General features: G+C 39.4%; 1 protein-coding gene across 2 annotated transcripts in view; it reads right to left on the bottom strand.

Moving 5' to 3' along the window:
• The window catches only part of tow (target of wingless repressor), a 246,538-nt gene that overhangs the window by 23,324 nt on the left and 196,982 nt on the right, over positions 1-26,232 (bottom strand). For both annotated transcript variants that reach the window (XM_083110063.1, XM_083110064.1), the window contains one exon: positions 24,646-24,703. In XM_083110063.1, coding sequence (XP_082966189.1) covers positions 24,646-24,703 — 58 coding nt within the window. The remainder of the gene's footprint in view (positions 1-24,645; positions 24,704-26,232) is intronic.

The raw sequence follows: 26,232 nt of genomic DNA, 5'->3' as shown, positions 1-26,232 counted from the left end.
GTACGAAAATGTGACTCCTTAAATGTACCTACGCTTACAAAAGGGTTAGCCTAAAGAGTCGAACACTGCACTCGCTCAACCACCGGGGTTGCTCTTCATAACATCACAGTGAAGAGCCGTGGTGCACGCAACCTTGACGTTCTCTTTCCGTTCGATGTGGCAACGCTGGAACGCTTGGCAACGCAGGCTCTAATTTGGCTCACGCTCATTCTTGTGAGTGCATATCTTGAGTCTTCGCAAATTCGTTTTTTTCCTTTCGTCTCCCGAGTGAAGGAATTATGCAGAGAAGACGTCCTTTGCTGGATGCCACACTGCTCGCGGAGTTTGCACGGATTCCACCGAATAAACAACCGCCCACTCCGGTCCTGTATTCCGCCGTCGAGTAAACTTCTCCTTTAATGTGAAAAAAGAAGAAAAATCCCTCTACATGGGAAAAAATAGGGAAATTCCCCCTGGAAGAAAGTAACATTTCCGTCTGCACTGGGAAGATTAAAATTTTCCTCTCCACTGAAAAAAATAGTGAAATTTCCCTCTGCACTGGAAAAAAGACTAGAATTTCCCTCTGAACTAGAAAAAGAGACTAGAATTTCCCTCTGCACTGGAAAAATGAGAAAAATTTTCCTCTCCACTGAAAAAAGAGACTAAAATTTTCCTCTCCACTGAAAAAAGAGTAAAATTTCCCTCTACACTGGAAAAAGAGACTAGAATTTCCCTCTGCACTGGAAAAAAGAGACTAGAATTTCCCTCTGCAGTGGAAAAAGAGACTAGAATTTCCCTCTGCACTGGAAAAAGAGACTAAAATTTCCTTCTGCAGTGGGAAAAACGACAAATTTCTCTCTGCACTGAAAAAAGAGACTAAACTTTCCCTCTGCACTGGAAGAAAAGAGTAATAGTTCCCTCTGCATAGAAAAAAGAGTAAAAGTTCCCTCTGCATTGGAAAATAAGAGTAAAAGTTCCCTCTGCATTGGAAAATAAGAGTAAAAGTTCCCTCTGCATTGGAAAAAAGAGTAAACATTCCCTCTGCATTGAAAAAAGAGCAAATTTTCAATCTTGACAGGAAAAATCAAATGCACAGGCACTGCATTCCGCACGTCAAAAATTAGAAAATTTCCCTTCTATTTCTCTATGTACAGGAAAAAGTTGGAACATTTCCCCACGCACAAGCGAAAAAAAGAGAAATTTCCTTCCGTAAATGAGTGATTGATGATTGATTCTGTTAATTTTCCTTTGATTATCTGCCACTTTCGGCTTATCGTGATGATGAAGAGTGATGACAGGATGAAATTGATGAAGGGGCACTCACGCAGAACATCCAAGCCCAGGCCAGGATTCGAACCCGGACGCCTCGCGTCGTAATGTGTTGTGATAACCAATCCGCCATGGAGCTCGGATTCTATAAAGAAGAACATGTAGAATTTCTCCTGTACTGGCAGAGGAACATTTTCTTCCGCACAGACGAAAGGAGAATAATACAACTTTGTATTGATAAAAACAGGAAAATTCCCCGTGATGTAAAAAAGAAGAATTTTTTTCCTTGAATGGAAAGGATATAATTTCCCCCACACAGAAAATATCATTTCTCAGAGAAGGAAGACAGAAAATTCTTTGAAATCTTTCTAAAGGAATGGAAAACAATTTCCGAGCACTATACTGTATTAGGATATATTACGTAAATAATATATATATCATCAAATTCCTAATAACAACCCACCTGTTTCTTTACATCGTGTCACACAAAAGTCTGTTCCTTGAAATCCGAACCTTTTACCTACGTTTTTCTTCAGTTAAGTATCGAACAGAGAATTCTTTACAACAAAGTAGCAGACCAGTTCTTATTAATCGATTTTTTCTAGTAATTTTCTGATCAGTAGCGGTCACTAGGGGGAGCCTGGGAGCACTATGGCCTATAGCCTCTTAATGCTAAGTCTTATCTACCAAGGAAATGCAAACTGTCCTTCCCTCCGGACCGGCAGAAAAAGCTGACAGTTTTGAAATGTGCATATAAATAAAACAATTAACGTAGTACAAGGTTTAATAATCAAATTTGCTACAAAAATAATTGCCATTAAGTTTTCTTTGTTTTGAAAATTGTGTGCGATAAATGATGACCATTCCTTACACATTCATGTAGCCTTGCGCTCATTCGGAATTGCCGCTATTTCGTTGCGTATAGCTAACTTGAGATCACCAATTGTTGTTCAAATGGTTCAAATGTTCAAAAATGGTGTCTACCTTTGACACAATTGGATTGTTGAGTGAGGTCTTTCAACGGCGGAGTGGGGGGAGTGCTCATTGGCTTCGTCGCTCAATGCCATTTCAGTTAAGATGGAGCAGTGGAATGCGTGACACCGTGCTTTTGTGTTAGAAGCATATTTCAAAAATTGTGAGTCCGTTGTGTCAAACCCAAGGATGGTTTCGATCGTCACGGCCGTGTACCTAGTCAGAATACGATACTGCTTTGGGTCAGAACTTTTCGAGAGACAGAGTCAAGTCTGAAAAAGAATCTCAATGGGAATGGTCCGGGAAATGTTTCCTGTACGTGTAGTGTCAAGGAATTGTAACGTTCCCTGGCCTCCTCGCTCCCCGGATCTGACGATGTGTGATTCTTTTCTCTGGGACTACCTCAAATCAAAAGTGTATTTTGAAAGACCACACAATTGGTGATCTCAAGTTAGCTTTTCGCAACGAAATAGCGGCAATTCTGAATGAAATGCTCGTGAGGGCGACTTCCAACTTAAAGGCAAGGCTACATGCATGTGTAAGGCATGGAGGTTTATCATTTATCGGTCACAAATTTCAAAACAAAGAAAAATTAATGTAAGCACTGTAAATTGCAATTATTTTTGTAGCAATTTTGATTATCAAACCTTGCATTACAATAATTGTTTTATTTATATACACATTTCAAAACAGTCAGCTTTTTCTGCCGGTCCCTGTATAACAATTAAGGTCCGGATTTTGATGACCGACAAATGACTTTGAAATGTTTTTATTTGAGTTTATGACAGTTAGAACGGCACAGGTCTTACTTCTGTAACGTTAGAACTGAAATTACAAGGTGTATGTGAATTTTAAAAACAAATATATATGTAAAGTTTTATATAAATATCTTACCCTTTTCAGAATTATTGCAGTAGATAACATTTTTGTTTCCATTGTTACCGACATCAAAACAAAAAAATGTTAATTCATGGCTAAAAATGTGGGACTGAAACGTAATGCAATTACATTAGTTTTTTTTGTGATTACACAAAAAAGACCAGAAAATGACATAAATCGCGAAAAATTGACCAAAAAATAACACAAAACTTCACAAAATAACCTAAAACTTAAAAAATAGAAAATATGACCCAAAAAATAAACCTTTTTATAAGCAGAGGTTCGCATACTACACGAGGAAAAAAATATGACGTCATCAAAATCTAGGCCCTGATAACAATGATACCTTTTGATTATGAATGAACGTTTTAACATTTTATTTATTTATTTATTTATTGATAGAGCTCAACAGGCCGAGCCCAATTATGGTGCTCTAATTACATAATATTATTACAATAAATTCAGCGTTCCAGTAATACTATTTTTTAAATTGTATAAACTCATTGCAAAAATATCGATTGTGTTATTTACACATGAAATTGTGTTGAAAGAGTTGCACGCTCTCCACACCGGAGAGGCAGAAAGAATTGATGTTTTCGCTCTCTGGCAATGGAAGATTTTGTGCTTGGGACGAGTTTTGGAAATGGGAACATTAAATGATACGGCTGATAATAAGTTGGAATCGTCTATTATACCGTTAATTACTTTATACAGAAAGAGCAGGTCATTTACTTGTCGTCGGAGTGCTAGTTTCTTGAAGTTGGTCTCTGAGACTAGATTATCGTATGAATCGAATGCTGGATATTCTCCACAGGCTTTGAATTTGAGATATCTAAGAAACTTGGACTGAATACGTTCTAGTCTATGAATTAAATTTATTTGAGTGGGATTCCAGATTACTGACGCATATTCTAGTTTTGACCGTACGAGGGAATAGTAAAGTATTTTCACTGGTTCTATTTTCGAGAAGTCGTGGCTTGATCGGATTATAAAACCTAAGTTTCTGAAAGCGTCGTTAGTAACAGTTTCAATATGCTTATTAAATTTGAGCTTGGTGTCGAAGGTCACTCCGAGATCTTTAATTTCATTTTTGCGCGTGATTTGTACATTTTTAATACGGTATGGAAACACGCAAGATGCTTTGCGTTTTGTGTAAGTGACTACGCTGCATTTTGTTGGGTTAAGATCCAACTTGTTACTTTCACACCAAGAGATCACTCTGTCTACATCTTCCTGCAGTTTTAAACAGTCTTCAGAGGTAGTTATTTCGTAGAAAAGCTTAAGATCGTCGGCGAAAAGCAACTTTTGAGAATTTTGTATGCAATTGGGTAAGTCGTTGATAAGTAATAAAAACAAAAGCGGTCCAAGATTGGACCCTTGGGGAACACCAGAATATGGTGTGAAGGGGCGACTTTTGATTTTCCTGTATATTACAGTTTGCGTTCGATCGGCTAAATATGAAGCAAAGAAATTTAAAGTATTAAGTGAAATATTGAATGAAGCAATTTTCTGTAGTAATATATCATGGTCAATTTTGTCAAATGCCTTAGTAAAATCGGTGTATATTGCATCGACTTGTCCTGTGTTATCTAGTACATTGCATGCGTAATGGGTAAAGTTAGCTAAGTTTGTTACGGTAGACCTCTTTGGAGTAAATCCATGCTGATAAGGAGAGATAACTGGATTGACGTGTGCTAACATCCTCTTGTAGATAATTTGTTCAAATATTTTAGCAAGACTAGAAAGGATTGCTATCGGTCTATAATTTTCTAAGCTTGATTTTTGGTGAGACTTGGGGATAGGACAGACGGACGATGTTTTCCATCTTGAAGGAAAAGTATTGGTATCGAGAGAAAGGTTAAAAATTTGCAGCAAGGGATATTTTAAAATATCGCAACATCCTTTAACTATATATGGTGGTATGTTGTCAGGGCCGGTCGTTGATTTGGATTTCAAATTCTTGATGGCAGCTTCTACTTCGCTTACGCGGATGTTGCGCAAAGTGAAAATATCAAGTTGTTCGTTAGCAATTTTTATTTTCAGATTATTTACGTCATATTTAGCTCTTTCGGCTGCGTACACAGAATGAAAGTAAATTGCAAAGGCATCCGCGATGTCATTTTCGTCTGTTAATATGTCTGCGCCGACTTTAATAGCTTCGCAGTTTTGATGGGACTTTTTACTTTTGATATAGGACCAGAATCGAGAAGGGTCCACACTTATCTGGTCTTCAGACTGTTTTATGTAATTAGTGTAAGCTACAGTTATGTCTTTCTTAACCTGTGCGCGAAGCTGAAGAAATTTTTCTCGATGATATTCTTTGTTTGTAATACTTTTCTTCCATTTTAACCTATGGTAAGCTTTAACTTTAATTCTTTTCACTATAGCAGGCGTAAACCAGCAAGGATATGCTGAGTTCTGTAGTTTTTTAAGGGGAATGCATTGATCAAATATGCCATAAATTAATCTGTAGAAAATATCGGCAGCTTCATTTACGTTAACGGCGCTATTTACTGGCGTCCAATCCGTTTCTGAAACTAAACTGAAGAGTTTTGAGTAGTCTGCTTTCTTAAAGTTGTATGTAGAAATATTTTGGTTTGACTTTTTATTTGATTTTACGGAAAGGCATTGGATCTCAGTTATTATTGAGGGGTGATGTGTGTCTTCCGGTAGGAGAGGGTGCAACTCTCTGCTTACATCTACATTACTAACATTCGTTAATATAAGGTCAAGTAACCTATTGTTTACATTTTGAATATTGTTTACATTTCTGAGAGCATGGTAAGACATAAAAAGTTGTAGATCTTGACACACTGGTGTAAGACTTAATAAATCAGCGTTTACACTTGTAATTTCGGGTAAATTAAAGTCACCACAGAATAGTATTTTATCACCTGGCTTAGTATGGGTTTCAACAAAGTCGTAAAATGCGTCATATAATGCCTTAGTTGATTTGGGGGGGAAGTACACAACACCAATATAGAGAGGAAATTTCTTGTTAAGCAGTACTTTAACTAAGATGGAGTCAGGCTGTTGCATCGGTTCACCCACCAAAAAGGACGAATGGTCGTTTCTTACAGCCACAAGTGCACCACCTCCACTCACTTTGCCACTAAGGTCACGGCTTCGATCACATCTGTACACAGTGTACCGGGAATCAAAGTATTCGGAACTCAGGTGAGACGACGTTAGCCACGTTTCATTAACACACACTACGTCCAGATTGCGACTCAGTACGTTCTCATAAAAAGGCCTACTCTTGTTTCTCAAACTGCGAACATTTTGATAATAGAACGTCAAATAGTTATGAGCATTACTTGGTTGGGAATGTGTAGAGATGACGTCACTTTCTAATCTTACCTCACTACGTAGCTGCACGACGTCTTCCTTCTCCGGATTCCACAGATCCTACCTGCTTTCCTGGTTCCTGGCAGTCGGGGTCCTTTGGGAACGCCTCGGGTGTTGGTGACCGTTTACATTTCTGGGAGGGGGAGGCTTCGATGTGCTGCTCGTTGTCTCCGTCGCGGGCTTCGAACTTCCGTTCCGCATGGATGATTTTGTTTTGGGGTGGTTGGTCACCTCGCTGTAGGATTTTCTATTTCTGTACCCTGGTTCTTGAGGGGGTCGGGAGGAGGAGACGGGGAGTTCAGCGCCGGCCGGGGCCTTCGACGTCGACGGTTCCTTAGGCGATCGAAGGGTGTGGGTGGATGGATGATCGGAGCGTAGAGGTTCCTTCACTCCACTCGAAGAAAAAGGCACTTCGCTACACTCCACAGTAGGTGAAGCATTTGGATTCACTTCTGTGTTTTGGTGCTCCTCTTCCGTGGTCACAGGCGGCAGTCCGTTAGCATCCAGATCGCTCAACGTATATATTTTACCCTCGATGTAAAGTTTGTCGTACCTCATTGTTGCATGGAGATTGTTTTCTCTGGCTTCTTCCATGTATTTCCACAACTCGCTGCGGATATCGCGAACACGTCTCGAGTAGTCGCCGGAGACGCGGATACCAGTTCCACGAAAGAAGCGCGCACGAGCAAGAACGGTTTCTTTTAATTTGTAATTTGAAAACTTTACAATGATGGGTCTGTTGTGTCCCGATCCCAGTCTGTGCGCCCTCGCTATGTCGTAGTCAGACGTGTCGATCTCCAGAATGTTCCACAAAGCGTCTCTCACGAGCCGTTCAGAACAGTCCCAAGATTCTCCGGACGTTTCACTAAAACCGCGGAAAATTAAATTGTCCCTTCTTGACCGGTTTTCCAAGTCATCCAATTTAAGTTCGCAGAACTGTAGTTTAGTTTTCAACTCCGCATTTTCGTTTTTGAGGCAATTTATTTCTGTTATTAGCCGCTTAATATCGCTCTGGGCCATTGCTGTTGTTTCAGTCACCTTGTCTAGCTTGTTGTCAATAGAATCCAATTTTGTCGCAATGTCCTCCATTGTATAAGGTCCAGGATTTTGCTCGACACCAGAGATAATCAAGGCAATCGCAACGACAATGCCCACGAAAAACATGCTGGTTGCATTTGAGCTGTTCCGCACGTTCATCACTAACACCAACCACTTCTTAGCTCCTGCATTCCTCAATCCTATGGCACAACGCCACTGCACAAGAGAATTCCCATCTTGTCACGCTTCACTGCACTTCGGAGCTCGCTGACACACGTCTTCCTTCCTTAACGACTTATATGTACAAAAAGACTGAAGACATTAGCAAGCTTAACAGTGGCAGAATGTAAAGAAACAGTTTATAAGTTCTCATAAAGTTATTAGAAGATAAACAATTTTCATTTTGATTTTTGTTATTTAGCATCGTTTTTCTGTCACTTTTGGTAATCGTGACGATGAGGATGAGTGATTATATGATGAAATTGATTGATTGATTGATTTAGTTTATTTTACTTCGCGTTTTGTGCCTCTTGGCTAATTTGCGAAGATGGGGATGAGTGATGAAATGATGAAATTGATGAATGGACATTCACAAACAACCAAGCCCGACCGGGATTCGAACCCGGGACCCTTGGCGTCGCAGCGCGATGTGCTAACCACTCGGCTACAGGGTCGGGCATGATGAAATTGATGAAGGGACACTCACAAAGAGCACCGAGGCCGGGATTCGAACCAGGGACCCCTTGGCATCGTAGATCGCTGTACTCCACCACGAAGGTCAGTTGTCTATAGAACATAACATTTACTGTAAGTGTAGTATTCCACATGCATTTTCACAATGTATTGAAGATTTCTTTTTGTTCTGCGTATAAGAAACGTCCATTTTCCTGCACAAGGGGAAGTTGCGCTCTTTCTTTGTGGAAAAAGGAATTTTTATAAGGGGATATTTTTAGAAGAGGGATACTGTGAGGGAAAAGTGGGAAATTCGGGGGAATTTTTGGGAAAAAGTAACCAATTCCTGTAACAGGTGGAGCATAGATGGCAACCTTCCAAGAGCAAGATCATTTGCCCTTCTGGAACTAAACAAAGTCCATCTCAGAAACACTGCTTCAGTGGGAAGTGCAGGTTTTCCATTTGCTGCCATAAATCAAGCTAACAACCGTCAGGAGCGACACGAAAGTAGATAAAGGGCAACGTAAAAAGCGATAGAGAGAGAAGGAAAAGAGATCTGGAATGGTTGAAATCGAATGGCCGGTGGAAATTTTTTGCAGCTCGCTTCGGAAACGCTGGTTCACAGCTGGACCTACATCATGGTTGCCAGGGTTTCTATAATTTTCTGTTAAACGTCGCGTATTTTCTCAGCATTTATAATATACTTCAGGAACATGTCACTTATTAAAGTACCCAGCATCATAGTTTAAATATTTTACAATACATCTTGTTTATCTGCCCAGAGAACAAAGGTCGATGCATGGACGTACAGTCAGAGAAAGTAGTTCTTGGGCCACGAGACCTACGATATCGTTACATTTTAAAGCCTGTTGTCTATGCAACCGAAATAACAAAATTGTCGCTTGGGTTTGCCTGGCGGACCTGGATTCTCGGAAATATTTTGAGTATTGACACCAGCGTGAGTCATACCCCCAGGCCCAGCCATAACAAACAACAGCTGGGTGCCATGAGACTACCAGAAAAGGTTTCAGGAATTGGTTTCTTAACAACAACTACTCATAAGGAAATGTTCTCTTTACTGATATTAGAGTCGTTGTCAAGAAAGTTCACTGAAATGGTGGTTTTCATTCAATCAACGCAACACACATGCTGTCAACTCAGAACTCCTTGAAAAAGATTAGTTAAAAAACAACTAGTACTTGACAAATTAGGTATAAGACGAATCGATATTCATTAGTCCCAATTTAGAATTTTGTGTAATGCATGGATCATCATGTCCTATCATCCATTTCATAGCTTCATTAACCATCCTCATCGCATTAGTTGACGCAAGTGCTAGAAAAGTAATATAAAAAAAGCAAAATTAAGAAAAATGACATTTTCAGCGATTTCACGCAGCGACTCAGTTGCATGTAGAAATAGTTTATTTAATCGGGAACCAAGGGTCCCCCTCGTTCTTCTTCATTGTCATATTCCCTCCACTTTCCCTGCCACGATTAACCTGATGTTGATTAATGTAACATTAATTAAAACAACCAACCAACGAAACAATCCACAAAGTGCACCAAAGCGGCGCACATTATGAATATGTATACTATGTGATATTCTTCTAATTTAGAATTTTGTTATAAAATGGGAATTTTGGGGGTTCAGTTAAGTGGCTGCACATTCATTACGTAATCGCGATATCATCAAATTGTACGAAGCGTTTATACACCTACGTAAAGTGTCAGTCCCCGTCATAGGCGTGCTCAGACCCTCTGATTAGGGGGGCAAAAGCCTTGATGATAGTTCAGGCGGGAAAAGAATAACGTAATTTCATCTCACTTGTTTCAATTTTATTGCATTGATGGGTGTGTTTATATATACACCCCTCCCCCTGCCCTCCCCCCACACATATACATACATACATACATATATATATACGTACAACACACACATACACATACATATATATATACCAACAGTACAAATCATATAAATTGTCTCTCAAATGTGCGCGTTCCTTTTCCTCCAAACAATTGCTCATGCACTTAAGAGAAAATCTTTTAGCAGCAGTACTTTTCTCCTCGGTAATTTAAAATGCATTACAAGAAACAAATTGCGAGCGAAGTGACCAATAAATTTTCACATCCAAATTTTTGCAAAATGAAAATAATATCGATTTAATATGGCGAAAAAATTTCATGAAGCGCCATATTTTCTTTTACAATTTTTTTCATTTAGATCGTTTGGCGTCTAGAGCTAACTCCCGCCGACCCCTAGCTACAGCTCTGAACTTGACTAGACTGCAATGAAAGCAGATATTGCAAGCGAAGCGAGCAAGAAAATTTTACAAAATGTATTTATATCTGTATAAAATTTGAAATCAAGGGGGCAATTGCAGATCTGTCCCCCCCCCCCCCCGCAGGTGCTCTTGGCAGTCTGGAAGAAATAATGCAAGAAAGACGTGAAAACTAATTCCATCTTGAGTATCCTTTTGTCCTGCTACTCTTAGATTCTGCTACTCTTGTTTTCCTTTACTTCCATGTTTGCCCCCCTAAAATTGATTTCCGTTCAAGGTTGGGGGGGGGCCTCTGGTTGCACCACTGCACCCTCTTCTCCCGTAGTTGCTTTGAACTTTCATCGGCTTGAAAATACTTAATTTTCTTTAAGAGTGTAATATCGTTTAATAACGGAAATAGGATTCATCTATCCTAAATTTCTAGGTGAAAATATAATAATATTGGGGCATAGATGTCTGGAAGGGGGGCAAGGATTGTCACATCTTCCCCTTACGAACGAATGTCAACCAAAAAGTACGTTTTCACATGTATGATTTGATTTTAGTCATAATGATTTACATTAATTATTATAATGAGGATGCAGGAATGCGATAATTTCAAATTCAGGAGGTGTCTTTTGAGGGGGCAACACTATTATCGGGGTAATATGCCCCATGGAAAAATACCTTGCTTGTCTCTTCGTGCCAAAAATCTGCTGACATCCATGATTAGGGGGGCATTTGCCCTCCCCCTGGTCCCCTAGGCGCACGCCTATGGTCCCCGTGATGGAATATGTAGCGCAAAGCCAGGGCTTTAATATCAAATTTGTTTTGTTATTGTTTTTATTAGTAATTACCTCAGTTTTCTTCCTCTGAAGTTAAATTATTCATGACGACGATTTATGATTACATTAAAGACATGAATGAACATACACAATGAACCCATTTGGTCGGAACTCGAACTTGGAACCTTGTTCGGCAAGAAATACAAATATTCATAACGCATGAGTATTTCATTGGAGATGTTCCTCTACTTCCGTCATTTTATCACTAATATATTTCTTTAATATACAATAATAAATCACAATTACCTAAAAATAAATATTATTTTGTATTTTCACGTGCATATGTTTTTTTACTGTTAGAGTGTGAGCTGGCACCTGTTTATTTAGATTGTTCATTATGTTTCGTGTGTAGTTAAAGATAGAAATAATGCTTGTGGAACGATTAGGGCTACAAGATTTCCGTCCGTGACAGAGTAATGAGCACAGTGCGCTACGATGTCTGATGTCCTGGGTTCGAATCCCGTCGTGCGTATGTGTGTTCTTTGTGAGTACCCCTTCATCAAACTCATCCTCGTCGTCGCGATTAGCAAGAGTTGAAAGAAAAACGACGCTAAATAAGAAAATAAAAAGAGGTTATAAGAATCATTCTTATTTCCGGACGTGTCCTACATTTTATAGTTGTGTCTGGCCTCCGGAAGGAATTTGAAAAAATCTCAAATGTCTTATACGTATTTTGGGCATCACGTAACTTCAAATTAGATGGAGAAACAGAAAATCTGAGTGGAGTATAAGATAATGTGGTTCCTTGGAGAAGTATGCTTAAAACAAAGAGTGTGCATGGTTGCTACTGGATGTTCGGAAAAACAATTACAATCCCAGCTCAGAAATTACTTCCCGATTTTCTAGATCCGGAGAAGTCCGGATATATGTATAAAAATGTTTACTTTGTGAAGTTTTATCGATACTATAAGTGTCGGTAATTTGTTCGAAGTTACAATTTTCATTCGAGAAATTACATAAACAGTATTTTGTTTTATCCCAGTGTATAGTAGTAGTATTTACATATCATTAAACAAGAACTTCCAGACTTTGTTTACGAATTGTGAACTTTTTCCTTCCCGAATTCATGGATTGCTTTCTCTTCCTGGCCCCTCCTCGACGAAAGACGTTCTCTTGTATACACAAATTGAAACCACATACGGCCGTGCTATTAATTAGCAGTTGAGGAATTTTGAACTCAACCCTTCACTTCAACATTAATTTTTGAGCTGAAGATGTGTCATATTCTCGTTATATGCTAAGATGTGCCAGTAACCTACTATATTTACTGCAAATGCGTTCGTGTCCAACATTTTGAGACATTTTGTCCTACTTTCCGCTGAAGAGTGATCTGATAGCCCTATGTGTGATGAGAACTGTTTTTACTCAATTTCTTATATAATTTATTCCAGCATTTCCTTCAACTTCTATTACTTTGTTATTACCTCCAATGCTTACACGACTTTTCCTTCGTGCTCGACCTTTGGGTTCAGAAATGTTTACAACACCCGCATCTGCCGCGTGTAAATAGCAGGAAACAACACTGTGGAAGACCATAATGTATACAACTTGTTTACTACATATTTTACGAAAATATTAGAATGTTAGCTTGATATAACTGTGGATTGTAACGAATGAAATAAAATATCTGTTTTATATGCACACTGGAACGAGCGCAGGCCTGCTGTGAGTCACTCTGGCAGTAAAGGTCACTGATCCAAGCAGTTGGTGCTTGCTTGCTACAAGCAGGCGCCTTATCTTTCCTCAAGGAAACACGGAAATCTTCGTTACTTTTCATTCGCCAGACTAATGGTGAACATTTACAGGAACTTAAGGAATCGTATCGTATTCAATTGGAATTAGATTTCGTGGCGTTTAAAACATATCATAACATTATGTCAATCTCTTTTGTGACCTACACTGAACTTATGTTAAAGTTTCATTGACATGTGAAAGCGGAAATTTAGAGATTCTTCTCCCGTACGATTTCTAAACAACCGAAGAGTGTGGTGAACGTGAAACTACTTATTTCTCGCAACAACGATATGTATTATACAAATGGTCTCTAATCAAAAAAACCTATTACATCACAGGAAGTGATATTTAAGACAATTCTACCACGTATCCAACGTAACCAATATTCAGATTGATTCCAAGCTTCTGTTTGGGTTATTTTGTGTCTCATTTTTACCTCTTGCGATAATCGCGACGATGAAGATGATGGGTAATGGTACGAATGCAATGCTACCTCTAAGCCTCAACAGGTTTCGACCCTGGATCCTCCGGTTGTGTAGAGAGTTACGGTGATTTTTATTTTTATTTTCATTTGGTATTTTAAGTCCACTTTATACACACAATGGCTAATCGAGACTGCTTCTACAGTTTAAAGTGGGATCCGAACCACTATGTGTCTGCCACGGGTATCGAACCGGTGACTCCTTGATTACAAGGCGACTCCGCTACTACTGCGCCATCGGGAAGGTTAAGAGAAAGTGTGTGTGTGTGTGAGAGAGAGAGAGAGAGAGAGAGAGAGAGAGAGAGAGAGAGAGTTACGGTGACTAAGGTAATGATGAATTGAAAGTAGCAGAACGACTAAGCTATTATTTTGTCAATATTGGGATTGTTAATGAATAATATGAATATCAGTTCAAATTGAAAAAAATAAACTACAAAATTTCCAGAGTGCCGTTACAAATCGTAAATTTTTCTCCTTCCACACATTACTTTGCTACTAGATATTTGCATGCTAAGATGTAGAAAGTGATACATTTTCAGTGTGTGGAATTGAGATGTATTTCTGAGAATGGAGTAGTGGGAAAAGGATCACCTCACATGTTTGGATTATACCCCCCCCCCACACACACACACGCACACAAAATATTTCGGCTGTTGTTCTTATAAGGAAATATAACATGTATGAATTGTGTCAAGAAAAATTGAAGCCTATTTACATCCCTACGGAACTTGGAAGAAAGCCCACGTAGAGATTGGGAAGTTTTGTTCCGACAAAATCGGATGTATAGTAAATTAAAAAGCAAAGTGCTACCTTGTGCTTTGCACCAAGCCATGAAGGCGTATAGGGGGTGTGGAGTTAGGGCCCCACGCTTTCTTCATCAGGCCGAAGGTGGGGATGATGTGATCAGCAACACGCCCCTTGCCGCCTTCCCCACCCCCCTTCCCCAGAGTTTCCTCCAGGTACCCACTTTATACGACGCAGGGTGGGCACCGGAGCAGCTTCAACAGGTGGACAAAATTTCGATTCTCCCCCGTCGGTGATCGAACCCAGATCTCTCCCATGGTAATAAAACGACTTAACGACTGAGCTACTGCGGCACATATAGTATAGTAGCCTATATAATTAAGGCAAGAATTGTTTTAGCGTTTCGTTTAACGTTTTCAGGCGAATCATTTTCGGACATATAACGTGTAGCTCGTGTCGGTTCTGCGACCTGGCTTGAGAAAAGGCGATTTTCTGACGAACAACATTCCACCTGACAAGTCACGTGACTTTCCTACATTTCCTGTGCCTGTTGGCTTTTGCATGAAAGACGAGTTGCTCTTGAGACAGACAGAATCACCCGATCACCTAATGGTGCAATGTGTGTTGCCGACCCTTCCGGCATTATTTACTGCCATTAAAGTCTTATGGGGAAGAACTTTTTTCCACCACTGTACATAGACGCATTTACCATACTTCCCTAGAGCGGAGTCCCTTTCTGTCTTTAAAGGACACTGTTAGAAATTACACCAAAATTTACAATATTCCATCCTTAAAATTTAACAGTGTGCCCGTTAGTTCACAAAAACGAGACGCAACGTTTAATTTTAAAATGCAATTTTCAATATTTTATCTGGTAATGTCGCCGCCTTGTAATCAATGGATCCCGGATTCGATACCCGGTGGAGGTACATTGCAGAGCGGTTTGGATACCACTTAAACTGTAGATCCAGTCTCGATTAGCCTATCTGTGCATAGAGTGCATAAACAATTATTCAATATTTTGTCATGCATATACATGGATAATTCTTAAAAATTGCAGTCGTGTGCGGCATAAATATATTTTTAAAAACTGAACCATTAAAAGTACATTAATTAGGTTACCAAGGTACAGGCCAAAAGGTTTGTTCTGGCACAGCTCCCGCCAAGAAATAATCTGTCGTCTGCGGGCCGTTGTTGCCAAACGTATGTTTCGTGCAATTATGGCGAGTGTTGTACGAGCCCCTTGAAAGAGCAAGCATATAATATCAATGAGCTATTCAAGCTCTTAGAGGGGAAATTCTTTTCCTCTCGCCACCTGAAATATCTGCTACCTGTGTGTTTATTTCCTTCCTCCCCTGTGGCAACCAAGTGTTCAAATTTCCCTCGCAAAGGAATGGAGAGTTCTGGGTGGCAGGGAGCAAAGCACGTGCTGTCTCCTGCGTTCCTCGTAGTGGGTGGAAGCACTCACGTGATGGCTGTCAAGATCTTCCAGCAGACGAGAGACTACCGAGTGGCGGGAGCGGTACCAGGACAAACCTCCTGAGGTATAATGGCAGGTAATACATGAAGAATGGTTCCACCCTCTAACAGGATCTTCTTCAGACGAAGATTCACAATGACTATATGGAAAACACAACACGAGCCCCATAGAGGATTATATTGGCTTTAAGTGCAGACGACAGAGCCTCGCTAGTCTACAAAATGCATTTAAGCGTGTACTACGTGAAAGGGACGTTGTCATTTGGGTGTCTTAGGCCCGCTTTAGACGAAAGCTTTTTCCTTAGCATTTTTCTTAACATTTACGCCATGACCAAAATGCTACCTTGTAAAGTAAAAAATCTTATGGCATATTTCATGGCATTTCTCAAGGATAGAACCGGCTCTATTTCCGTAGCATTTTTCGTAGCATAACCAATCAGAAGCGACATCTAGGTCACGAGTTGTAATGGCGGCCGTGTGAGATGTGAACAACGTATCACTTCACACTTTTAAACGACGATAACTATTCAACCGAAAGGAATATCGCTTCGTATTAAATGGTTTTAGGTAGAGAAGAATGGCGCTGATTGAATACATACTTTACAACGTTTACTGTACACGCATGGAAGAATATTTTAGCTTTTTCAATTCTAAACACCGTGCATTTATGCTAGCAAAAGTGTTAAAGGAAATGCTTGTGTGTAAAACCGGCTTTAGGAAAGGGCCAACCTTACATCCCCGGTGTGTCGAGTGTTGGGCACGTGTCGCTTCACGCTTATACAGACTGACATGGATTAAGTATCCTCCTCAATGTCTAGAAGTGTGGAAAGGTCACTCGTCGTCGCGTGTCTATTGAGCACTCGTCGGGGTTCATTTTACGAGTGCTTATCAGTTTGCTCCTTCTAAGCTACAAGGTCACGTTCGCATACAACCCAGCGGAAGCATCGAACTACTTACTCTCTTCTGTTTATTTCTGGGCGAGAGCCGACCTCGCCATTACGCAACCGTCTTCTGCCAATGGTCACGTGACGAGGTCGCGTGCCGCGCGAGTGGTCTCTAATAGAACGCCACGAGGACATGCTATTACACGGAGCTATTTCGGTGTCGCGCTAATCCGAGCGGAATATCTCGCATTTCGTTTTATGAGGTGTACGCTATGCAAACGGCGGCTGTGATAATAGCCGACGAACCTGCCATTCGCTAGTTGCGATAACTTTTCTTGAACACTGTGTGTTTTCTTCTGGCGTCACTAACATATATTTGCAAGAGCACGCTAGACTTGATGAAGTGTATCTTTGCGGGTGAACCATGAACCAAGCAAGAGGAGGAGCTTAGGCTCGGTTTAGACGAAAGCATTTACCTTAGCATTTTTCTTAACATTTATGCCATGACCAAAATTCTACCGTGTAAAGTGAGAAATATTTATGGCATTTCCATGGCATATTTCATGGTATTTCTCAAGGATAGGATCCGTCCTATTTACGTAGCATTTTTCGTAGCATAACCAATCAGAAGTAAGCTCTAGCTCACGAGTGCAGAGTAATGGCGGCTGCGTTAGATGTAAACAATGTATCACTTCATTTCTAAAAGACTATAACTATTCAATCGAGAGAAACAACGTTTCGCATTAAATGGTTTTACGAGTAGGAGAAGAATAGCGCTGATTAAATACATACTTAACAATGTTTACTGTACACGTGTGGAAGAATATTTTAGTTTGTTTTTTTCAATTGTAAACATCGTGCACTCATCATAGATGGTGTAACTCGACGTGCCTTTCGTGCTGTATGTATTACACATTGTAATCGCAAGAGCTAACCGAAATGTTCCATGAAATGCTAGCGTCGTCGTCTTGTAATCAAGGGGCCCGGGTTCGATACCTGGTGGAGGCACATAGTGGTTCGGATCCCACTTTAAGCTGTAGGTCCAGTCTCGATTAGCCTTACTATGCATAAAGTGGACTTTAAACACCAAATCAATCAATCAGTCAATTAAATGCATGAAATGCTTTCGTGTAAAGAACTATATGCAATAAGATTTTTGGAAGCATTTACATAGCATATATGCTAGCAAAAATGTATGCTTAGCCATGCCCCGTCATTGTCTTCTTACGTTGTAAGAGTACATGGAAACTTACCGAGTAGCCAAGGTTACCAACAAAGATACAGCTCATCAACTTTAGAATGATTGATTTGGTTATATTATACTTCGCTTTTCTTCCGATTTTTGGCTAATCGCGAAGATGGAAATGAGTGATGACTTAATGAAATTGATGAATGGACACTCACAAACGTTCATGCCCAGGCCGGGATTCGAACCCGGGACCCCTTGCGTCGTAGCGCGATGTGCAACTCTAGAATGAGAGCGTTAATTTCAAACGCTAATAATTCAGGGTCTGGAAGGAGTACGGTATATAAACCTATGTGCAAATTAAACAGCAAATAAATTACATGGAATTAGAATCCTATATTTTATTGATTGATTAATTTGGTTTACTTTACTTGTCTTTTCTGCCACTTTTGTCTAATCGTGACGATGAGGATGAGTGATGATATGATGTAATTAATGAAGGGGCACTCACAAAGAACACTCTTGCCGGGATTCGATCCTCGTGCCCTTGGTGTCGTAACGTGCTGTGTTAACCACTCCGTCACGGAGGTCGACGCGTGGTGATTCGTGAAGATTCTTCAATTTTGAACTCGCTGAGCAATATTCTCAGCGTTCTTGCTTTATGCGTCCATTTCCAAGCACTACGCCTGGGCTTCACACTCAATATCACGCTAAGGATTTTACCATGAAATAACCCTTATATTAGTTTTCCTTCTTATCAACCATTTCCAATATAACGTTTTACGTTCTCTCTCTTTCATTATATTCTTCCCCAGAACTCCGCTTCGGGGCTCAAAGGAAGTTCCAACTGTCTTGATTAATTTCAGAACATCCCTCTCTTCTCTGCTATTATCTTCGTTTCGTTACCTATTCACCTTCCGACCTGCGCCAATATTCCACCTCCAAGGTTATTTATATAAGTGGAGGGAACTGCTGTTGTGGGAGTGTTTCGATATAAGGCAATTAAACTCACACGATCCATCACTACGATATGGAAAGTTCAGTCTAGTAAGGGCAGAACCAGAGCTGTATTTTTTCTGGGGGGGGGGGGGGGGCCTAATTTTTGTTGGTATGGTGACTATTTCCTTTGTCGTCCAAACAATCCGCAATTACCCTGTAGTTTAACCTTATGTGGAATCACATCCAAAACGAAATCTTAGCAATTTTTTTAGTTACTTTTAAGTCAACTTTATGGACATAAAGGCTAATCGGTACTGGACCTACAGTTTAAAGTGGGATCGGAACCATTATGTGCCTCCAACGGGTATCGAACCCGGGATAAATTGATTACAAGGCGACGACGTTACCACTATTTGGCAATATAGTTTACTGTAGCAATGCTGACTGTGGGTGCAGACGCCAGAGCCTCGTTAGTCTGCAAATGAACTTCATATGTACTATGAGGAAAGGGTTGACATTTAGGTGACACAAGAGACAAACTAAATGGACAAATGTTTACAGATATAATTGAATACATTGGAAAATAATTTTCGGAAATATAGTTACATTTTCGCGCATATTATACGGTGTATGATATTTTCCGAGTAACAAATTTATCTATTATCGGTACAGACGACATTTCAAGGATACTCAAGTCCAATATCTCATCCCCGTAAAATACGGGACTGAATATGTTGCCAGGTTAAGTGTAATTGCTATGCGCCAGTAGGCTTCAAGTTTTAACCTCTTAGACTAAAACGGTTGCCATTACACAAGTATGCATTTTGAAAATTTTTATCTGCTTCACTGCAAGTAAGAACTGATTTACATAAACTTTGGTGTGCTTAATTCAGATCTGCTTTCAGTTTTCTCCTATCACGTCATTTTCTTTTGTAATATCATTTTAAAATTAATGTACATTAATCAAGTTTGGAGTATTTTCAATGAAACTGAAGTATTACAACAAGTCATAAGAATTAATATTTTATACAAGTTTTGTCATTGCTGTCAGTGCACCATCATAAGGAGAAGTTCATAGAGTGAGTGAACCCTAACAGATCAAACAGAAGACATTTTGCGCCGTTTCACTGAGCTTCTACTGTAATTGACAGAAGTATCTCTCTTGAGGCTCCAGCAGTAATCAGCCATCATGGCCTCATTCCACCGCCCTTGATATCTTGTTTCCATGGTTCTGATATCTTGGTGGAATCTTTCACTTTGCTCATCACTTTTTGCACCAAGATTTTCAGGGAAGTAATCAATGTGGCTATACAAGAAATACAACTTAACACTCATTCTGCACCCTAACAATTTCAAGTTTTGTAGCATTTCGTCAACAATCTGTTCGTAGTTTTCTGATTTCTTGTTGCCCAGAAAGTTTTCACATACACTTTTGAATGACATCCATGCTGATTTTTCCACTTCATTCATGCAGTTAGGGAAATGTTGGTCTTTCATAAGAATGCGTATCTGTGGGCCATCAAATACACCTGCCTGAATTTTGGCTTCAGATTTATTTTGAAACTTTGACCTCAGATATTGAAGGACATTGCTTTCCTGGCTTAGACTTGTTATGAATTGCTTCATGATGCCTAACTTAATATGGAGTGGAGGAAGGACAGATTTATCTCTAGGAATCAAAGATTCACTCACAACATTTTTCTATCCTGGTATAAGATCAGTACGTTTTGGCCAGTGTCTTCTCGTCCAGTGTTCATTTCGTGCTCTGCTATCCCAGAAACACATAAAGCAGGGATACTTAGTAAAACCAGTTTGTTGACCAAGAACAATTGTTAACACTTTTCAATCATAGCAAACAATCCAGTTATGCTCGTTGTACTTTATGTTTTCCAACATGAACCTCAAGTTTATGTACGTTTCCTTCAAAACTACTGAATATCCTAGAGGTATTGAGGGCAGCACCAAGTTGCCGTTATGAAGCAGTACTGCTTTCATGCTCCTCACCGAACTGTCAACAAATAACCTCCAATCAGCAGCATTATACTCGACTCCAAGGGCTTCAATCAAACCTACCACGTTATTGCAGTACACCAGTTTATCCACCTTTGAAAAAAATGTACAAGTTCATTTTTCCTATGTCTGTACCAAGCAAACGTAGTTCCCGGAGCAAGTAAATTCTTTTCTTTGAGTCGCGATCCAAGAAGTTCAGAACTAATTTTGTGTAAATACAGTTCTCTAACTAAAGTGTTTAACTCACCTTGTGTGAACAGACGAGGAGAAGGTCCACTTGTTTGAAATGAAGGATCATGTTCGTGTTCAGAGGTCTCTTCTGATTCACCACTGTTATCCTCATCTGCGTAGGTGCAGGGATTGGCAGTTCATCACTGTGTGGAAGGGGGCGGATGGCTGATCTAAAATTGGGATATTTCACAGATTTCTTGTTCTTCTTGTTTATGCCTTGCACGTTACATAAACAGAAGTAACAATCACTTGTGTGATCTCGAGGTTCCAACCACACCATTGGACAACCAAACTGCAGTGAAGTGCGTTTTCCTTTCACCCACTGATTCATGTTCACTGAACACATACTACATATGTAATGAGGTGCCCAGGCTTTGTCTTGATCGCCTAGACGAACACCAAAATATGCCAAGTAGGCTTTTTTGTAGAAAGAAGTAATATTTCTCCTCTGTTTTGGCAACATATAACTTCCACAAGTGTAACAAACTATCGGGATGATTTCTACACGCCCGGTGAGACATTTTTCAGCACCACTTCACACTACAATCTCAAAACTAGGTTTCCTCGATAAGCTCACACACAAACACATATAGACCACCTGAAAGCAGTTAAATCCAAGACAGAAAAACAGTTCAACAAGTGAGCAGCATTTCTCAAATGAAACTAACAAACGCCAGTGAAGAAATGAATATTGAAATGTATTTTCTTCACGTGCATTTTGAAACAATAGGTAGATATTGTTGTATCAGCAATACTCGGGCATTGTTGGAAGCCAATATCAGGGCATTATTGAAAGTCAATATCAGGCCATTGTTGGATGCCAAGTTTCTTAAAACAAAATTGAAATTCACTGCAAATTACTTAAGTAGATATATCCTAACTAATTGTCTTATACTAGCAAAAAGGCGGTTTCGTTAGAAATTGAAAAAGCGTAAAAAAAATAAATCCTGACGTGATGAGAAGGAACGAAATGTCATTTCTGTCATCACTGATGGTAAGCTTTCTGAAAATGTAATTACTTTCGCTGAAGCAATTTGGTCGCATACTTGTGTTATTGATCTCCTCATCTAGAGTTGATGAACTGTATCTTTGTGGGCGACTTTGGCCAGTGGCGCCAACATATGTGGGGTCGCGGGCCCGAGCCCACCAAACATTTGTCAAGTTATTATTATTATAACTAATAAAATTATATTAATTGATTGATTGATTTGTTGTTTTAAGTCCACTTTATGCACAGTAAGGCTAATCGGGACTGGACCTATAATTTAAAGTGGGATCCGAACCACTTGTGCCTCCACCGGGTATCGAACCCAGAAAACTATATTAATGAACTGATAATTCATATATATAATTGATACTTACTCATATAGATAATCTACTGGATGATGTGTTGTGAATTATTTGTAGAAACCGAGTGTGGTGGTGTATCTGGTCACTGATGTGATCAGTATGAACAGTAACAGTAAACAATTATTACTATTAGAGGTACAGTAAAAGATCTTGTTGAAAATTATAACTTGAAATGTAAATATGTTGCTCTCAGTATATTATTCTCCATCTTACATATTCTATAGTACAATTTTGTACTCTTTTATTTGGCCTAGTGCTGTATTAGATTTTATACTGTGCTCAGCATAAACTATGTTTGTTGCGATTCGTGATGGATTGCAGAGAATGGCGCGCTGTGGCTAAGGCAGTCTGTGGTTTCTCTCCTTGCTTCTGTTTAGCAAAAATTTACCCACAAAGATACAGCTCACCAACTTTAGGTTATTTCACTTCGCTTTCCTGCCATGTGAAGTCCATTATCCGAATTCCAGATTTTATGAAAGCTCGCAAAGCTAGTTTCAACTTCAGTTTCTTTCGTCCTGGAGAACGCTCGGAGGAAGCCGCTTTGACGTTCGTGAACAGCCCTTGCGAATCTTTGTTCAAAGTGAAGGCAGGGAAGAATGGCACGAGACAAAGGTTCTCCGAGAGTGTCAAGCGAGACCACACAAGGCACGCAGCGACGTGGAGGGATTGATCATCAGGGTCTCTGGGAAAATACTTTGGAGCTTGGAGCCAAATACATTTATACACTTTATGAAGGAAGACAAAAGAGGAACATAGGATAGAAAGCAGGATGCGAATTAAGGAAAGAGGGATGGAGTGCCAAATATATATATATATATATATATATATATATATATATATATATATATATATATATATATATATATATATGTATGTACACACACACACACACACACATATATATATATATATATATACACACATAGTTTAAGTTTTTAAGTCCACTTTATGCACAGCAAGACTAATCGGGACTGGACCTACAGTTTCAGGTGGGATCCGAACAACTTGTTCCTCCACCGGGTATCGAACCCTGAACCGCTTGATTACAATGGGCCGACGTTATCACTACGGCCAATGGTCCCCAAAGTGTGTGCCGCGAAGCCCCTGTAGTGCCGTGGCTGGCTTACAGGGGCGCCACGAAATGTTCCAATATTTTCAATGAAATGACACTTATTCCGAATATGTGCTTATTTAGCACTTTTTACAAATAAAATGTTTCTGAATTTGAAATATTTGTTTATTTTTTAACTTAAGGCAAGCAGTCCAACCACGCTAACTGAGCGTTGCAAATGTTAGATAGGCCTACACTTTGACTTGGGTGCCGTGAGACGAAGAAGTTTGGGAACCCCTGCACTACGTCATGGGTGAGGCCCCACAAGGAGCCCTTCCCTAATCGACAGATTGCTTTGTTTTATTTTACTTCGCTTTTCTGCCACTTTTGGCTAATCGCGAAGATGGTGATGAGTGATGAAATTGATGAAGGATCATTCACAAAGAACACCCATGCCCAGGCGTCGTACCGCGCTGTGCTAACCACTCCGCCACGGATGGCGGCCTTCCCAAATAGATGCAAATATACCTGGTAATAGATAGGAATAGTGGCATTTCTAACAAATATTTCTATTGAATTTTCAAACTTAAGTTTCGCATCAAAATCATTGCAAAACTCATGCTATGGTATCCAGTTCACCACCAAGAAATATTTGTTAATATTTGAATGTTCCCGTACTTAATTTTAGACTACTACTACTACTTATTGATTGATTGATTGATTTAGTTTATTTTACTTCGCGTTTTGTGCCTCTTGGCTAATTTGCGAAGATGGGGATGAGTGATGAAATGATGAAATTTATGAATGGACATTCACAAACAACCAAGCCCGAGCGCAGCGCGATGTGCTAACCACTCGGCCACAGGGTCCGGCTACTTCTTCTTCTTCTTATTATTATTATTATTATGTGCATTTATCTTCCAAGGGGCCTGCCCAGGAAAAACTCAGGAGGGCTTCGATATGTGCACACACACACACACACACACACACACGCATGTATTTACACCTGCATAGAGAAATGGATGGCATCCCTCCTCGCAAAAAAAGCAAAAGGTGTAATTCACAGACTTGCAGAAACTGAACAATAGATAATGAATCACATAGTTAGAGAGGGAATGGAGCTTCCAGTATAACGCAATAGAAATACAAACAAGTAGAGGATAAAATACACACAAATACAAACAAAATCTAAAATGGAGAGATAAACATATGAAGAGACCATGTGAGAATAAGTGAATGAATCACACATTAATTTTTTTTATTAGATTTCAAATTTATAATTATCACTTACGCTTTCTATCTTCTCGTCCAGCATCTTGAAGAAATCCATTTGGCTGGTTGAAATTTCACTGAAAAGAATAAAAAGCCAGAATTCAGAATAATATCATGAACTCAATACAAATGAAACTTTCAAAAGAACCGAATATTGAAAAATAACAGTTGGTGGTATTGTGCTTGCGAGATACAAAGAGAATTGATTTCAGAAGTTAGCGAGGCTTCAAAAGTTTAACAAAACATGTCGGTGAAAAATTGTAGGCTAAAATTTACACTGTGATATCAGAACACAATTTATAAATAAGTTGAGTAAAGAGACAAGGGTCAACTGGGGAATAAATGTCATGAAGAAAAAGAAATATTATGTAGTAACTACAGTCTTGCTCTTATCTTACACTTCCTGTTTTAAATATGCAAGGAATATGCAAATGAGGATTGTTATCCGATCGGATTACAATGTTCTTCCATGAAAGCAAGTTCTACGTGGGCGAAGAACGTTCTCATGCAATCAAATCACACACCAGTTTGAAGAAAACTTCAAGCAATTTTCTGTTGGAACAGTAACTGGATGACAAATAGTCAAGAGACACCACTTGAAACGTTATTTTTCTTTGTTGTTTTTATTATTTTTCTTTCTTTCTTCTTATCATTATATCGTTACGTGTCAAGATTCCGTCTCGGGTATGGCCGATAATGATATTCAACTTATCATAAAGTAACTTGATACGTTCTGAAATAGACGCGTTGTATTATTATACTATTAATATTAAATTAATAATATTCAGCGATGAACGATGAGACTCGGTGAAGTACACAGACTCCTCTCAGGTACAGGGATAGTGTTAGGCAAAGACAATATTCACAGCACAGAGAAATGAAACCACATTACTGCAGTATATATAAACTGAAAGGTTTTATTCTTTATTTATTGCAATTATAATGCATATATACTTGAAACTAAGGCAAGGATTTCTCTTTTTCGATGAATTGACTCAACTAAAACGCATAAACTCTATGCGTGGCTATCGGCATGCCTGTGATCACATAGACCTAGCTTGCGCCCCGAACTACCACGCCAAGAGATATGCAATAATAACTGAGCCAATATTTGCTCCTTAGCCTTTTATTTCCAAATTAATCCTTAGGTTAGCTTTATTATTTATCTTAGAATGGTTGCAGTATTGTGCATAGCATCAATGCATGGCTATCGGCGTACCTATGATCACATAGGCCTAGCTTGCGCCCCGAACTACATACCAAGATGTATGCACAACACCGAGGAGTTCCTTTTAAATTTAAAAGCTTCGTCGATCCGTGGCGAAAGTGTTAGATTACGCGATATCCTCGCTTTTATACTATTTTCGAGAACACAGATTCAAGTACAGATGTATCACTCACTATCTACAAAAGGATACTATCAACAAAACTGACATCTACACATGTTTAGAAATACAAATTCACATAGTGCACTCTCGCAAACATGAAGATACATTAAACTACTCATAATAAAGCATAAAATACAATAAACATTAAACAAAAGATATACATTACAAATAAGGTGCAATATTACATATAATAACACAACATTTACGTGTCCTTTCAC

This window comes from Lepisma saccharinum, chromosome 23, assembly GCF_977018435.1.
Source record: "Lepisma saccharinum chromosome 23, izLepSacc3.1, whole genome shotgun sequence".
NCBI classification, from domain to species: Eukaryota; Metazoa; Arthropoda; class Insecta; order Zygentoma; family Lepismatidae; genus Lepisma; species Lepisma saccharinum.
Note: the sequence above shows the minus strand (reverse complement) of the source record. Positions and strands in the feature narration are given on the sequence as shown.